This window comes from Carcharodon carcharias, chromosome 6 (genome assembly GCF_017639515.1).
Source record: "Carcharodon carcharias isolate sCarCar2 chromosome 6, sCarCar2.pri, whole genome shotgun sequence".
Classification (NCBI taxonomy): domain Eukaryota; kingdom Metazoa; phylum Chordata; class Chondrichthyes; order Lamniformes; family Lamnidae; genus Carcharodon; species Carcharodon carcharias.
The window spans coordinates 104,691,935-104,708,625 of NC_054472.1; the positions used below are offsets into that span (position 1 = coordinate 104,691,935).

The 16,691-nt window shown below is 39.5% G+C and overlaps 1 protein-coding gene across 2 annotated transcripts in view; it reads left to right on the forward strand.

The window, feature by feature from the left end:
* Nucleotides 1–16,691, forward strand: part of rb1cc1 (RB1-inducible coiled-coil 1) — a 188,996-nt gene that overhangs the window by 134,514 nt on the left and 37,791 nt on the right. Inside the window, exons 19-20 of one of the 2 annotated variants that reach the window (XM_041189528.1) lie at nucleotides 1,946–1,993; nucleotides 9,268–9,326. In XM_041189528.1, the coding sequence (XP_041045462.1) occupies nucleotides 1,946–1,993; nucleotides 9,268–9,326 (107 nt within the window). The remainder of the gene's footprint in view (nucleotides 1–1,945; nucleotides 1,994–9,267; nucleotides 9,327–16,691) is intronic. The other variant, XM_041189529.1, reaches the window with a different exon arrangement.

Genomic DNA, 16,691 nt, shown 5'->3' on the forward strand with positions numbered 1-16,691 from the left:
AGGTGTTCTGCAAAGCGGTCGCCCAGTTTACGTTTGGCCTCTCCAGTGTAGAGGAGACCACATTGGGAGCAACGAATGCAGTAGACTAAGTTGGGGGAAGTGCAAGTGAAATGCTGCTTCACTTGAAAGGAGTGTTTGGGGTCCTTGGACGGTGAGGAGAGAGGAAGTGAAGGGGCAGGTGTTGCATCTTTTGCGTGGGCATGGGGTGGTGCCATAGGAGGGGGTTGAGGAGTAGGGGGTGATGGAGGAGTGGACCAGGGTGTCCCGGAGGGAGCGATCCCTACGGAATGCCGATAGGGGGGGTGAAGGGAAGATGTGTTTGGTGGTGGCATCATGCTGGAGTTGGCGGAAATGGCGGAGGATGATTCTTTGAATGCGGAGGCTGGTGGGGTGATAAGTGAGGACAAGGGGGACCCTATCATGTTTCTGGGAGGGAGGAGAAGGCGTGAGGGCGGATGCGCGGGAGATGGGCCGGACACGATTGAGGGCCCTGTCAACGACGTGGGTGGAAAACCTCGGGTAAGGAAGAAGGAGGACATGTCAGAGGAACTGTTTTTGCAGGTAGCATCATCGGAACAGATGCGACGGAGGCGAAGGAACTGAGAGAATGGGATGGAGTCCTTACAGGAAGCGGGGTGTGAGGAGCTGTAGTCGAGAGCTATGGGAGTCGGTGGGTTTGTAATGGATATTGGTGGACAGTCTATCACCAGAGATTGAGACAGAGAGGTCAAGGAAGGGAAGGGAAGTGTCAGAGATGGACCACGTGAAAATGATGGAGGGGTGGAGATTGGAAGCAAAATTAATAAATTTTTCCAAGTCCCGACGAGAGCATGAAGCGGCACCGAAGTAATCATCGATGTACCGGAGAAAGAGTTGTGGAAGGGGGCCGGAGTAGGACTGCAACAAGGAATGTTCTACATACCCCATAAAGAGACAGGCATAGCTGGGGCCCATGCGGGTACCCATAGCCACACCTTTTATTTGGAGGAAGTGAGAGGAGTTGAAGGAGAAATTGTTCAGCGTGAGAACAAGTTCAGCCAGACGGAGGAGAGTAGTGGTGGATGGAGATTGTTCGGGCCTCTGTTCGAGGAAGAAGCTAAGGGCCCTCAGACCATCCTGGTGAGGGATGGAGGTGTAGAGGGATTGGACGTCCATGGTGAAGAGGAAGCAGTTGGGGCCAGGGAACTGGAAATTGTTGATGTGACGTAAGGTGTCAGAGGAGTCACGGATGTAGGTGGGAAGGGACTGGACAGGGGGAGAGAGAAGGGAGTCAAGATAATGAGAAATGAGTTCTGTGGGGCAGGAGCAAGCTGAGACAATTGGTCTACCGGGGCAGTTCTGTTTGTGGATTTTGGGTAGGAGATAGAAGCGGGCCGTCCGAGGTTGGGCGACTATCAGGTTGGAAGCTGTGGGCTAATCACTATGTAGTTTATTATCCTGTAGCTTTTAAAATAAATTTTTCCTCAACCATTTCATTTCTCAACAACTTCTGAAGTTGCATCACATTTTTCACAACTTTTAATTGACCACTGTTAAGCTGGTATCTTTCTCTTGAAATAAAGTTCGTGTAGTACGCAATTGGATTATGTATGAGGACCAATTATCCTGAAGTTCTAATCTGTAAATAAGATGATCTCTTATTTAAGGCACATACCAAAGAATGTGACTCAACATTGTGAAATAAAAGATAGAACTTTCATGGTATTTCAACTGATGTTGCTTCTTTGTGTACATATAATAGGGGAAGAAATTGGTAAAATGTTGATGCCATATGTAATTTGATGAATGTATCTTATCTAAAATTTTTGTTGTTACCTGATGGGTGTCACTTTACCTTTTGACACAAGTGCTTTTAACTTGGCAACCAGTTAAATAACAAATTCTAAGTTTTTTATGTTAAATGTGCTGCCAATTTAAAAATTAAATTTATTTTGCTTGCTTGTAGACATTACAAATGAAAGAAGAGGAGAATAAACGTTTAAATCAAAGATTGGTATGTATTCTGTTTGGGCCACAAAGCAAATAAACATTTTTTATTTGGTCCCACTCATTAATGTAAGAACAATAGTTTCAGAATAAACTCTACAAGTGAGCTATTTTAATTTGACTGCTCTACTAGAGGACTGGGAAGGAGTGAAGGAAGAGGTGAGAAAAGTAATATTATTTGCCAATTTGTAAATGCTCCCCAACTTTAAAGTTGTTTTTTTTCTCCTCACAAAATGCTAGGTTCTGTTGAAAGTTCCATTGTCGCAATTCTAAAATAGAAAATACAAATTATTTTCTGTTTGTATTGATATTCCTGTGTTATCTTAAACACTAGGTTTCAATTTCTAAACAAGTGCCACACTCTTCATAAATTTTTATGGAGTGGTTTCAGTTGGGATTTTTTTGATGCAAATGCCTGATTTTAGTTTTGAGGGAGAGAGAAGTTTGCATTTTTCAACTCTTTTTGGGTTATTCTGCCATTTCATCCTACTTTCAGAAGCTGTTTGCTCCTAACCCCCAGGCATGTAATTACCAAAACTTTTTTGGCCTCTTCTAAACTATCCAGAAATTGTTTGTCATTGCAAATAATTGTGCAACTTGCAGTTTTGAAGAGATGTGCGCTGTTTATTGAAATAAATTAATGCAGTCCATATGAAGCTAGTACATATTTATACAATGAAAGTAAAATTGAATAGTTACTAAATAACTTAAAAGCTACAGCTTTCTAAATATGGCGTAACATCATTCATTTTGCTAGCCATTCTGTGTCTCCTTTTTCTAGGCTATAAACATATTGTGATTACTAGTTAATTATAGCTAAAATATCTAGCCCCTTAACTGAAAAATTCCTAACCCTTAAAACTATTCTGAGCAGTCTGTGAGGAATATTTTTTATGAACACAATTGGCAATAGTTAATGACACTAAACCTTTTCCATTAACAACAAAAGGATTGCATTTTTTATTAAGGACACTCTTCATATGGTGCTGCTGTCAGAATAGAAGCATGGAAGGCATAGCAATCTTCAGGAGCTATGTTACTTGTATAAAACTTACTTTCCTTGTGTTTTTCATATTTTTGATGAGTAAACTTGATTACTGAATGAGGGAAAAATTTTCAGAAAAGAGCTTTAGAGAATTTTCTGGGAAATACACATTTAATGTTCTAATTGCTTTTTTGATATTGACTTCAAAGTCTGTTGCATGTTTGTAATCTCTGGCATGTTTTGCAGCTTAATGTTTATAACTCCCTTGCAATGGTACGTTTGTTCTGAATTGTTAGTTTATCTTATTTCCTATATCAGTAGATGGCTTTTGGTCAATTGTGGGTCTTGCTATTTTTTTTTAAATCAATGTGTTGTTCTGTGCCTGAATGAAAAATCACTACTAACAATATGGTACAAAAATGTCTGGCGGTAAGTCTTCGTGACTGTTTTGTACAAAGTGTTATAAGGCTAATGTTAACCAAAAAAAAAATGTTTCATTGTTTTCAGTGGCAAGTTTACAAAAACTGCATTGTAGCGCACACCTTGTTTTATGCAATATTCATCACTTGGTGTTCTCCAGTAACCTTGGTGATGGTGTGTTACAGTTCACTCAGTGAATCTGAGTTGTTGTGGCAACATGCACTTTTTATATTGTTGTTTTCTGAAGTTATGGATAGTGATGGTAGAGGCTACAGCTTTCTTTCCATCACATGGCTGATCAGGAGTCTCCCTGGCTCTTACTGCCTGTCACTGACATGTGTTGGATGGAATTGTAGATTGATACTCAACCCATTTGGCTGCATTATAACCGCACCTTCCTTGGCCATCAAGTTCTGGGCTGGGATTTCCCTCAGCTTCTGGCTCAGAGTCAGGCTCGCTACCCACTGCACCACAAGATCTCCATCCATAACCTTACAAGCATACAAATAATCTAATTTTTCTGAAAGCTCTCTGTGCTGATAGAATGATTTTTGGACCCACAACATGAATTGTATCATCAACCATTCCTTCAGGATACTGTGACACACTTTACTTAAGTGCTGGAGACGTGAAGTGCCTACCAATTTTGGATCCACGAGTTGGGAATCATTATACTTCACCTTTCAAACAGCTTTCTTTATCTCAGATTTTATAAAGATCACCATCTCTTTAAATACCTCCAGATTCAAACATCAGCTTGTACATGAAACATTTATCACAAAAATATTTATGATGTTGCAGACACATGAAAAAAATATGAAATGAGCTAAGCTTTAACCGTATCTCATTGTAGTCATCTGAATGGAAATGTTTTCAAAAGGATGACCAGGCACACACTTCATTTCATAAGGGAAATAAACACGAAACAGTTGGGAATTCACTTTCATTTCATGGCAATCTGGTCATTATGCTCTACGACATAACTGCAATGACTGTTACCATGGTTTAGCACTTGTATCTTGCCAGTTCTTTGTGACACATCCGTATCTTTTTCTCAGGGTTATTGGCTACATTGTTTTCCTATTAGATTATTTGTTTCAACTGCCTTCTAATGAATTATCTTAATTGCATTGAAGTTAATTTTTAAATGTCACAAATTGGTGTCCATCTTTGAAAGCTAGAGTGTAATTGAATCATCACAAAGGGAATATTGTTAGATGTGCACAATGTTTTCTCTGCTATACCTATCATTGAATTACTTTATCATTTGATAGAGCTTTAATAATCTTTTACACCAACAGTCATATCAGGTCAATTTTAAATTTAACCACTAAAATTTCTCCGGTATTGAAAAAAATACTGTGTTATTTGGGAAAATCTTTGTCTGTGACTAGCTTGATTAGTGTTTTATGGGAGTTTTTTTTTGTAGATGGATTTTAGCTTCAATTGGAATCCTTACAAATGGAGCATTCATTAAAATGGTGCAAAGGCTACACGTAACTCTTGTATGTGTGGTGGCAAAGATTGATTGTAAATAACAGTTTAAGGTTTATATGTCACAAAAAATTGTGTAAAGATGTCACTTATATATCGGATTCAAAATATGTTTTTATGGACAGGATTCCTCAGGCATTTTTTAGGAGTTACATTTTGTTTACCAACATGGGTTATCAGTAGAATGTTCGGACATGTGAACTCTAATTTTCTAAATTATGTAACTTTCCCCTACAGCAAATGAAGGTGGCAAAAAGCTGTAGATACATTTTCAATTTTTGAGTCCCAGCACTGCCCTCAGATCCATTAATAGGTTTATGTACTATTTCAGAAAATAAATCCAATAGTGTATCGCTAACAGTACTGGATTCTTCTTTGATGATTGATTTTTGATCGCTCTTTTTGTAAACACTTGCAATTTGTAGTGTTAATAATGTTCACAATTCTAGTTTCTATACCACAGGATGCAAACCTTGGTGAACATAGAAAATGATAAGATCTGAAATTGGACATACTGATCTAAAATTGATTGCTATGTGCAGAATTTCAGTTTTAAATTCCAAAGCAATGGTTCCCAAACTTTTGTCCATTGTGACTCCATTTTAACATTCAAATATTACTATGATCCCAAGGCACGGGGGAAGAGGCGAGCACACGAGAGCTGTCAGAGCCGGGAGAGACAGCTAGAGAGTGATGGCTTTTTCAACGATTGTTTTGTAGACACTGATGGGGCTTTGGAGAAAATTCTCTTAGAATGTGCCATTTGAATCTCAGACAAACATAAAAACCTGCATGTGCATATCAAAGGGCCATTGAGTCAGTCCCAGAACTTTCTCTCCAGAGTCTCCACTCCACATTTGTCATTGCTGCCTCAGAGCTTGCGCATGATTTTGGGATCTTCATGTGTTGTGAAGGAAGATTCCAAGAACTGCTTTCCCTTCAACCACCAGTCACTCCACCACGCCTCTTCAGTCTTTTATCTCCTTTTGCTTTATAACCGAGGCAGAACAGAATATCTGCCAATGCTCTTACTGAGCTGACCAATAGCGATCTTTGGGAGAACTCATGTACTCAAGTTTAATTCCCTCCCTTGGAATTGGGCCTCACTACTTAAATGCCTTCTCTGATCAGTTCTGAGATCAAAATACGTTAAATCATCAAATATTGCACTTCCTTTTTGTGAAAGAACATTTTTATAAAATCATTTTATTTCATTTCCATGTTTTGTACTTTGAAACTATTGGTTCTGAGATTGCCTTCATCCAATTGGTAACATTTGTCTAAATATATTATTTGTAAATCTTGGTGCAATAAGTATGAAATAGTTATATAGTTTTTGGCCAAAATATAAATTACTGTAAAATTGCAAAATTAAACACACAGTTTATCCTTTCATGTTACTAGCTCAACCCTGGTGATGCTACATGTCTCTACGTAATCAAGATGGTTGATTATGGAAGAGACTTTGAAAGATCCTAGGATAGGAAAATTCTGGAAGATCCACTTTCTTTTCTTCCCATTTTTCTCTCTTGTTTCTAGCTGCACCATTGTTACCCACCAGATTTCCTCATCCTGTTTTGCTAACATGCCAGAAACCCAATGAGTGAAGCAGAGAGACCATTACTAAATCTGTTGGAAGAAAAAAACTGTAATGATCAGAGAAACCTGAATGCCATCGCAACAGTATTTAAAATTCACTATTGGGAAACAGATATCTATTTCAATGTGGAGAATTTTAAATTTGATCATACTTTTGGCAGCATTCAGGCTTGCGACTAAATGGCAAGTAACATCTGTGCCACCTAAGTGCCAGGCAATGACCATCTTTGTGTGACAAGAGAGAGTCTAATTACCTCCCCTTGACATTCAACAACAGTACTATCAAATCCCTCACCATCAACATGAGAAATAGGAACAGGAGTAGGCCATTCAGCCCGTTGAGCCCATGACATCATTCAGTGAGATCATGGCTGATCTACTTCAGAAATCTGTCGATCTCAGTTTTGAACATACTCAACAACTAAGCCTCCACAGCTGTCTGGAGCGTGGAATTCCAAAGATTCACCACCCTCTGAATGAAGAAATTCCTCCTCATCATAGCCCTAAAAGAACAACCTCTTATTCTGAGACTTGTGTACCCCCCCCACCCAAGAAAAGCTTCCTTCCTGCATCTACCCTGACGAGCCCTGTAAGAGTTTTGTTTGATTGAGATCACCTCTCATTCTTCTACACCCCAGAGAATAAAGGCCCAGTCTATTTAATCTTTCCTCATAGGACAACCCCTCCATCCCATGAATTAGTTTGGTGAGTGTTTGTGCAAAGTATATCTTTCCTTAGATAGGAAACCAAAACTGTATGCAATACTCTAGCTGTGGTCTCACCAAGGTCATCAACATCCTGAGTGTCATCATTGTGTCATCATTGACCAGAAGCTAAACTTGACCAGGCTCATCAGTATTGTACTACAAGAGCAGACCAGAGGTTGGGTATTCTGTGATTAACTTGACTCTCCAGAACTTATCCATTATCTATAAGGCACATGTCATGCCATGCAATGGAATACATAGAATATGCTCCAGATGGCTGCAGCTCCAACAACACAAGTTGACACCATCCAGGACAAAGCACCCCACTTGATTGACACCCCATCCACAACCTTAAATATTCACTCCCTCTATAACTGGAGCACTGGGTCAGCACTGTGTATCATCTAGAAGACGTACTGCAGCTGCTTACCATGGCTTCCTCGACAGCACTTGCCAAGCGCATTATCTCTACTGCCTAGAAGAAAAAGGGCAGCACGCACATGGGACCACCACCTGGTACAGGTACTCCTCCAAGTCTCACACCATTCCTGCATCATCGCTGGGTCAAAAATCCTCAAACTCCCTCCTTAACAATGTGGGTGTTGCTACATAACATGAACAGCATCAATTCAAAAAAGTGGCTTACTGCCACCTTTAAGGCAATTAAAGATATGCAATAAATGCTGGCTTTGCCAGCAATGCCACATCAATGCACAATTTTTTTTAAATTGCAATATGTAATCAAGTTGTTATATTTTCTAGAAAACAAATTGAACTTTGAATGTGCTATTTTACTATTGGCTTGGCTCAGCAGAATTCTCCTGTCTCTGAACAAGAAGATTTGAGAGTTTAAGTCTCACTCTGGGGTATGAGCTAGGTTGTAAAATGTGAGGGTGTAGTGGAGTGTTGGAGCTGTCAGATGATCTGTTAAGCTAAAGTGCCATTTGCCATTTTACTTGGATATAAAAAATCCTGTCGCATCTTTTGAAGAAGAGCAGTGAATTTTCCTGATATCCTGACTAACATTATCCTTCACAGTTACCATTAAAAGCAGGTTAACTGGTCAACTACTTTATTATTTTTGTTGGGTCCTTGTTATAAGCAAATTGTTTGCTGGTTTACTTAATAGTGACTATCCTTCAAAATAATATGTTTGAGAGAATTTAGAGATATCCTGAGGAAATGAACGATGGTTAAAGCATTGACAGATCCCTAACAGTTAATTAATAATGAACATTGTTTTATTAGACGGTGTTTCTAACACCAGGTTGGTTGATGTCCTAGTGAACGCTTCAAAGTACTCATGGAACTCAGTTAATGCAGGAAATTTCTTCAAGTTTCCTAAAGACGTTTTGAGATGTAGTCAATTTAGTTGTTTAATTTTTTTATGTTATTTAGTTTGTTAGACTGCATATTTACTGACTTCTTCCAGTGCCCACCTATGATTTGATGATCCCACAACATTAATTTTATACCAAGAGAAGCATCTCCTATATTTGTGCTTTGTCATGTAAACAAAGCTTATAGAATCATAGAATGGTAACAGCAAAGAAGGAGGCTGTGACCTGCCATGCCCCTATCGGCTCTCTGTAAGATCAACTGAACTAGTCCTACTTACCTGCCCTTCACCACCACCACCCCCAGCCCGGCAAATCTTTTCTCTTTGGGTATTTATCCAATTCCCTTTTGAAAGCCGTGACTGAAACTGCCTTCCCCACACTCTCGGGCAGTGCATCCCAGATCCTAACCACTTGCTATGTGTCAAAAAGGCTTTTTTCTCATGTTGCTTTTGGTTGTTCTGTCAGTTGGTGTCCTCTCGTTCTTGACCCTTCTGCCAATGGGAACAGTTTCTCCCTATCCACTTTGTTCAGACGCCTCATGATTATGAACACATTTGAGAGATAATTAGATAAACATTCAAAAGGAAATATTAAAGGTTATTGGAATAGTGGATTGAGATACAGTATGAGACCAACACCAGCCCAGACAGCATACTGTTGTGCTTTGGCTGCAATGTACTTTTCTAAAATTTATAAAATTTTCTTGGGCTAATTGTTTTTCCTTCTGATTTTTCAGATGTCTCAGAGCATGTCTTCTGTATCTTCTAGACATTCTGACAAAATAGCTATTCGAGAGTAAGTATGTTCTATTTATTAAAAATGTATTGTTAAATATTCATTGATATGTTTTGTGATTGTACGTGTATGGTTATTTACAATGTGTGGATTTAGCTACATAAAGAGAAACTAAGTCGCACAACTGATGTTGGATACATTTAAGATTGGGTTGGGCAGTTGCAGGATTGTGAAAATATTTAATTCTCCCAGTTTCCTCCACCAAAGCTGCCGCGCCCCAAACAACCCTTTAAAACACTGGCTCAGATTTTGCGGTCAACAGTGAATGATTGCCCACAGACTTTCTACGGGATTTTTAATTGGACCTTGCATTTTTAGAAAAAAAAGCAATGCAGCACCCTCTGCAGAGCAGTTGGGAACCTATGTGAACAAGGCAGGCAATTATATATCTCAGAATCCTTACTGAGGTTGAATAAAAGCATATGGGTTACTCGTATTTATAAATGGAGGATCAGAGTAAAGCAAAGGGGTCATGCTAAAACTATATAAATCACTAATTTTTCAGCTGGATGTTCTAAACATTGAGACACCAGATATCAGGCAAGATGTAAAAGCATTAGGAAGGATATAGGATCATATAGGACATATGACACAAACGGGCCATTATATGCTGACAACAAGTATATGCTGACATTTGTGGGTCCACTTGCCCCTCCTCCCAAATCTACTCTTCAAATGCTTGTCTAGCATCCCCTTAAATTCATCCATACTATTCACCTTCAATCACTCCCTGTAATGGTGAGTTTCACATTCTTCCCATTCTTTGGGTAAAAAATGTTTCTTCTGAATTCTCCGTTGGATTTCTTGGTGACTATCTTATATTGACGGTCTCTACTTATGCTGTACCCCACAAGAGGAAATATTCTCTCCATATCCACTCTATCACAACCCTTCATAATTTTAAAGACCTCTATTAGGTCAACCCCTCAACCTTCCTTCTTTTTGCAAAGAGAATAAAGACCCAGCCTGTCAATCCTTTCCCCATGTGTATACCCACGCATTTTTGGTATCATCCTTGTAAATCATCTCTGCACTTACTCCAGTGCCTCCATATCCTTTTCATAACATGGCAACCAGAACAGCATGCAATACATTAAGCATGGCCTCACCAAGGTTTGAAACGGATTTTAGTATACCTTCCTTACTTTTAATTTTATTCAAGGTTTGCAAAGATATTGCTTTGAATGAGGGGTTTCTGTTATATGTTCAAAAGTTATGCCTGTTCTCTTCGGGAGCAGAGCTAGGAGGTGACATAATAGGGGTTTTCAAGATGATGAGAGGTTTTGCTATAGAGTAAATAGGGGGTAAAAAAAATTCTCTTCAGCATGTGCATAAATAACTGCATATCATGGATTCAAGATCATTAGCAAAAGATCTAGAGGGGAGATGAGAAATTTTCCTCATAATTGTCAGAATCTAGAACATTGTATCTGAAAAAAGGTATTGGGAGCCAATTCCATAAATATCTTTAAAAGGTAGTTGAAGACGAACTGGGGATGAGGGACTAAGCACAACTGCCCTTTCAAAAAGGCGTGATAGGCAGAAGCCTTCCTCTCTGCTGTAAATTTCTATGATTCTTGACCAAGTCTGAACCAGGAAATATGGGATCGTTCAATGATGGAACATGTAACAAAAGAGTAATAGAGAGAGTCAAAGACAGATGGGATTAAAAGCTAGTGATAAAAGAGATAGAGAGCAAAAGTTTTAAAAATGGTCATTTTTAATTTTTTTAAAACTCCTAACAACATTTAAAATCTGAAGGAATGGGACACCACATTTGTAAGGGTTAATTTTCAGTGCCAGAGATGTTGTTTGGTAGTATTTGAAACTTATCTCACAGTTAAAATTTATTCACATTTGAATTGACAAGCCCTAACCCATAATGGCATATTTAGCAAGTATGTATCATGCAAGCACCCATACATCGTTCTGGTTCATATCTTTCAATGGTGGGTCTCTGGGCAAAATACTGGTATTGTACAGCTTATGTAGCTATAGGGCAACTTAAACAGCAACTTCCTGATTTCCACATTTAACCGTGTGCATGGTCACCAGAAGTTGCTGTCCAATTTACTCTTTAAGAACGGTGAACACTGGTGGTTTTACCGTTATTTCTACTACAAAATCTTTTTGGTAGGGATTGCTGGATAGCTACCTGTATTAGAAATATTGAGCAATTGAATTTTTTTTTCCCTTCCTAATTTTGTCTCAGATTACTGAACCATCATCACATCTTTGCTCTCCTTATTTTTGATTATCTGCAACTTCGTTTAGTGACACTATCTTGTTTATCTCTGCAAGACGATGAAAAACGGAATGACTTCCTCCTGACCAGATGGTTAAGAGATTTGAGGATTTGAGTTCCAGCATCGTCTCACTTTCCTTTGCACGCCATTGAAAAAAACTAGCTTGATCAGTTCTCACTTCAGCCTCTGGATGGAGTGGTTCACTTCAATATGATAAAGGACCAGCCTGCAGCCTTATCTGCTCTGGTGTGGAAAATGAGGAAAAGTTAGGGCACAAAGTACCACTTATTTGTATTAACGGAACAAGTCCATCAGGAAAACATTTTGCTTAAAGCTGAAACAAGATCAGAATTTAAAACATCAGGAGAGTACAGATAAGTTAATGCTTCAGAATTAACCTTTCATTAGAACTATTGAAGATGAAAGTTTTTATTGGACAACTTAAAGCAAAAGTTGGTGTTATACGTATGATTGTTACAAGACTGGTGTTGATTTGCCCAGTACAATGATTTAGAAGTAAAATAAATTTTAGTGGCTGACTTAGATGTGCTATTAACCAACATTGAAAAAATCAGAATGTTTATTATTTCATGATTCAAAGCATTTTTTTCATGTTGACATTTGTTAAAAAATCAGGTCCGATAACATTCTGATCATTACACTTGCAGTGCAGTACCTGTTCTTTAACTATCTGGATGAAAAAAGGATCATCCTCTGCCTGCAAAACAAAAGACTCTGAGGTTTCAATCATTAACAAGACCACCTTGAGCACCTTCCTAACTAACTTGTGGTCTATCCTGGGGTAAATAAAGGTCCAGATCTTCCAATACCTGGATAGTCGGAGACTGAATTTATCCCCCCCAAAAACACTCCTCAGAAGTCCCAACGCAGTGATTCTGTCAGAATTGCCCAGAACATTTGAGCTTCCAATGGGCAATTCCCCTGCTCCTCTGGACCCTCCAAAAAAGTCCAATTCTGAGTGAGAGTTGGAATCTTGGGATAGTTCTGGTTTATTTATCTGGTTGCTACCTAGGAAATGCTAGACAAATTAAACCTTAGTCTAACACCAGGCTAATTACAGAACTGATCTTCTAATCACACTAACTGACCCTGCACCTCCCCTACCCCCTCTGACACTATTAGATGGCCCCTAACCCTCTCCCTGACACCCCCAACTCTTTTCCCCCCACCCTGCCGAGTCGACCTGACTAGCCCCCATCAGCTGACCAACCCCCGACCGTCCGGCACTACCACCACCCACCGCCCCCCTCCGAACTGACTTGACTAACCCCTACCGCCTGACTACCCTCACCTTAGCCCTTCACCCACCACAACCTTCTACAAAGAAGCTTCAAGACATTTAAACTCTTACTAGAATATGGGAGCTAGTGCTATAAAAAGGGGGCACTGTTTCTGCATGGATTCTCTCTGCTGCTCCCTCTGAGGTTTCCTGCATTGACTGAGCTCTGCAAAATCCATTGGACGATTGCCCTGAAAAATGAGAGGAAGGTTAAGTGTGCTTTTTTGTTGTTGTTGATCAAGATTGGAAATAGAGGTCCCAACCCTGAACGAAAGATTCCAGCCAAAACCCTAGCTCTCTCACCAAAGCAGGCTCTAATTCACAGCTCCAGATCCTCTAGCCCCCCACTGCCACACACTTCTGCCATTCTTGATCTGTTTTCACAAGTGTTATTTGGCACTATCTCAAAAATGCACCTTTTTTTGTAGTATTTCTTCTTTTTAGCAAAGTTTTCAACTTCTTCTAGAACCTCATTGAAACTTACAAAATCCTTACAGGGTGTGACTGGGTAGATGTGGATAGGATATTTCCTCTGGCTGGTGAGCCTAGAACCAGGGAACACAGTCTTAGAATAAGGGGGAGGCCATTTAAGACTATGAGGAGAAATTTATTCAATCAAAGGGTGGTGAATCTTTGGACTTCACCAGAGGGCTGTGGAAGCGTAATCATTGAGTATGTTCAATGCCAAAATCTATAGATTTCTGGATACTGATGGCATCGAGAGTTATGGGGATCATGGGGGAAAAATGGCGTAATATATAGCTAATAAGATAAAAGCAAAATACTGCGGATGCTGGAAATCTAGAACAAAAACAAAAATACCTCCACCATCATAATATCACCGCAGTCAACACCCCTTTGTCCTTTTGTCTATGACATCTTTGGCAGTCTCTTCTTGGCCTCCACTTATCACTGGCCCCCTATTGAGCTCTACCTGTCCCACCCACCCTCCTCTACCAGCTTATATTTCATCACATTTCTATATGTCTTAGTTCTGATGAAGGGTCATACAGACTCAAAACGTTAACTGTATCCCTCTCTGCAGATGCTGTCAGACCTGCTGAGTTTTTCCAGGTATTTTTGTTTTTACACATAGCTAATAAGCCCTGACCTGTTTGAATGGCAGAGCAGGCTGGATGTGCCAAATGGCCTACTGCTCCTATTTCCTATGTTCCTAATAGCTTTGTTAATCCAGCTTCCCATTTCAAGTTCAAACAGTTCCCCCACATCACGCCATTTTGCTCCATTTACCCTCTCTACAAGTTTACTTCAATTCAGATGATGGTTACTCCTTCAGTGTGGACTTTCCTTTTGCAAAATGGCCCCAAAAATGTGAATCCTTCTCACCAGCTCAACCCTACAGTCACATATGACACTGTAAATTTTATTATACCGTGCAAGGGAAGCAATATAGGGATGACCACCCTTGAGATGTTTTTCAATCCATTAACTGTTTTCTTAAAGACACTCTGCATTATCTCAAGATGTACTGCCACCTATGTTGTTTTGTTCCAACAAGGACCAGGATGATTAGCTATTCTGGTTCTCTTTCCAGAAGATTTTCAGTGTTTCTTGATGTTAATTATGGCACTTAGGAAGGCAACATACGATTGAACTTGCTATTGCAACCATCAAAATAAAAATGATGTTTGCTTCCCGCACACCAGAATCCCCCTTTACTACCACTCTTTCCTAGCCTATCAGCCTTTAAAAGGTACCTTGCTCCACTGTGCCACAATGCTGCTTAGAATTATCCTTCCCCGAATTACTGTACATCTAATTTGTCCAACTCTATGTTATAGACCCAGTTCAGTTCCAGTAACTCAATGGTTCCCTGCATGTGTGAGAATTAACTTCTTCTACCTCAGAATATGGTCTTGCACTTCTCTCTTTCTGTGCTATCCCTTTTTAAATGAAATAGAAATATGCTGTCTGTGAATACAACTGAAGATTCATGATGGCTCATTTATTATACTATGTATCTATGCTGAGAGTTTCCTGCACTTCTGTTCCTTTATGTACAACTTAAAAATATAGTTGGTGTTAGATTGAACTCCCATCAGTACTAAAGTTCTGCAGTGTTCAGACTCCCCTTACTCACCCCAAATATTAATTAGTATTAATTAGTGTTATGATGCTGAACCAGACCCCCAAGTTTTTGATAAGATCTGGTTAGGGACCAATAACATTTTGTTTAAAAGTAGAAAAAATATGAGTTTCAAGACACTTGTTAAAAGATAATTGGATTGCTACCTGAAAATAAATAATGTGCAAGGTTACAGGAATAAGGCAGGGGAGTGGAGCTAGGTGGAAGGCTTTTTCAGAGAGCCAGTGCTGACTCGATAGGCCTTCTGCACTATAATGATTCTGAGAATAAAGCCACAAGAATCCACAGATTTTGAACAAACTTTGATACAAGGTCAGAAAGATGAAACAATTTATAATATCTATCTTATACTCCTAATATCTGGGTTAATATGAGGTATACGTCAATTAACCAGCAAACTGTGGTTGAAAACACAGCCCGAAGAACTACAAAATGTTGGATTGTGCGTGTCCTGCCCGCCCCCAGCCCGCGCATACACAGTACTCCTGAGGTCTGTCGGGACTTTGGAGTTCCTGGCCCCTGCTCCACAAGAAGGTAAGTCTAGGCCTCATAACAGAAAAAGAACTTTTCTCTAAATGCACCTTAATACTAAAATTAAACAGAATTAAACAATTTCCAAAGATGAACTGCTGAAGCTAAACTATACACTTTACCTGCTATCACATGTGACTGTCCTCTTGTAACTTGAGGCATATTGCAGTAAATAGTCATTCAAATTATCGTCCAAAGGTTGCAGTTGATTTTCTACTAACCTAGGGTAATAAATATTAAGTATGCACCAGTACAATGCAGCGCTTCAGCCCGACATCAGACCCTAGGTTTTCTCAAGCACCTCTTGAAGAAGCAGCTTTTGCAGTTTTATCCATAACAGAGAAACTGGCCTGGAGGGGCTTTTGAAGGAATTATTCAATGTGGTTTGGTCCAAGCAGAAAAATAGACCATTTGGCCCAATTGGTCGATGTCGGTGTTTATGCTTCACACGAGCTTCCTCCTACTTCTCTTTACTTAACCCTCTCAACATGTCCTTCTATCAGTTTCTCATGTTTATTTAGTTTCCTCTTAAATGGATTTATGCTGTTTGCTTCAGCTGCTCCATTTTGTAGCAAGTTCCACATTCTAACCATTCCCTGGATAGAGAAGTTTCTTTTGAATTGTTTACTATATCCTTTTTAGACTCAGTGTCCAGTTGTCCATGTGCTTCTATATACTGCCTTGGATCACTGTCCTATATTAAGAGGGGCATGATCAAAATGTTTGAGGTTTCCCAAGAGTTTTATTTCATTAACCAAGACTGGTGTAATTCATCCTTAACGGGAAGAGACTGGCAGCTAACAAAAAGAAATCCTGAAGTCTTCTATAGGATTATAAATAGAAAAGGATGGTAAGAGGAGAAATGGAACCGATTAAGGACCAAGACGGGGATTTATGCAGGGAGGCAGGGGACATGGTTGAGGTATTAAATTAATAATTTGCATCCATCTTTACTATGGAAGAAAATGCTGGTAATGATGAAAGAGAAGGTAAGTCAAACATTAGAAGGGCTTTTAATTGATGAGATGGTATTAAATAGGCTGCCTGTACTTAGTTGATGAGGCATCAGGACCGCTGAGATGCATCCAAGGATACTGAGATTGGAAATTGCAGAGGCATTGACCATAGTTTTCCAATCTTCATTAGACTCCAGGGTGGTTGTGGCATAGAGGTGGAGAATT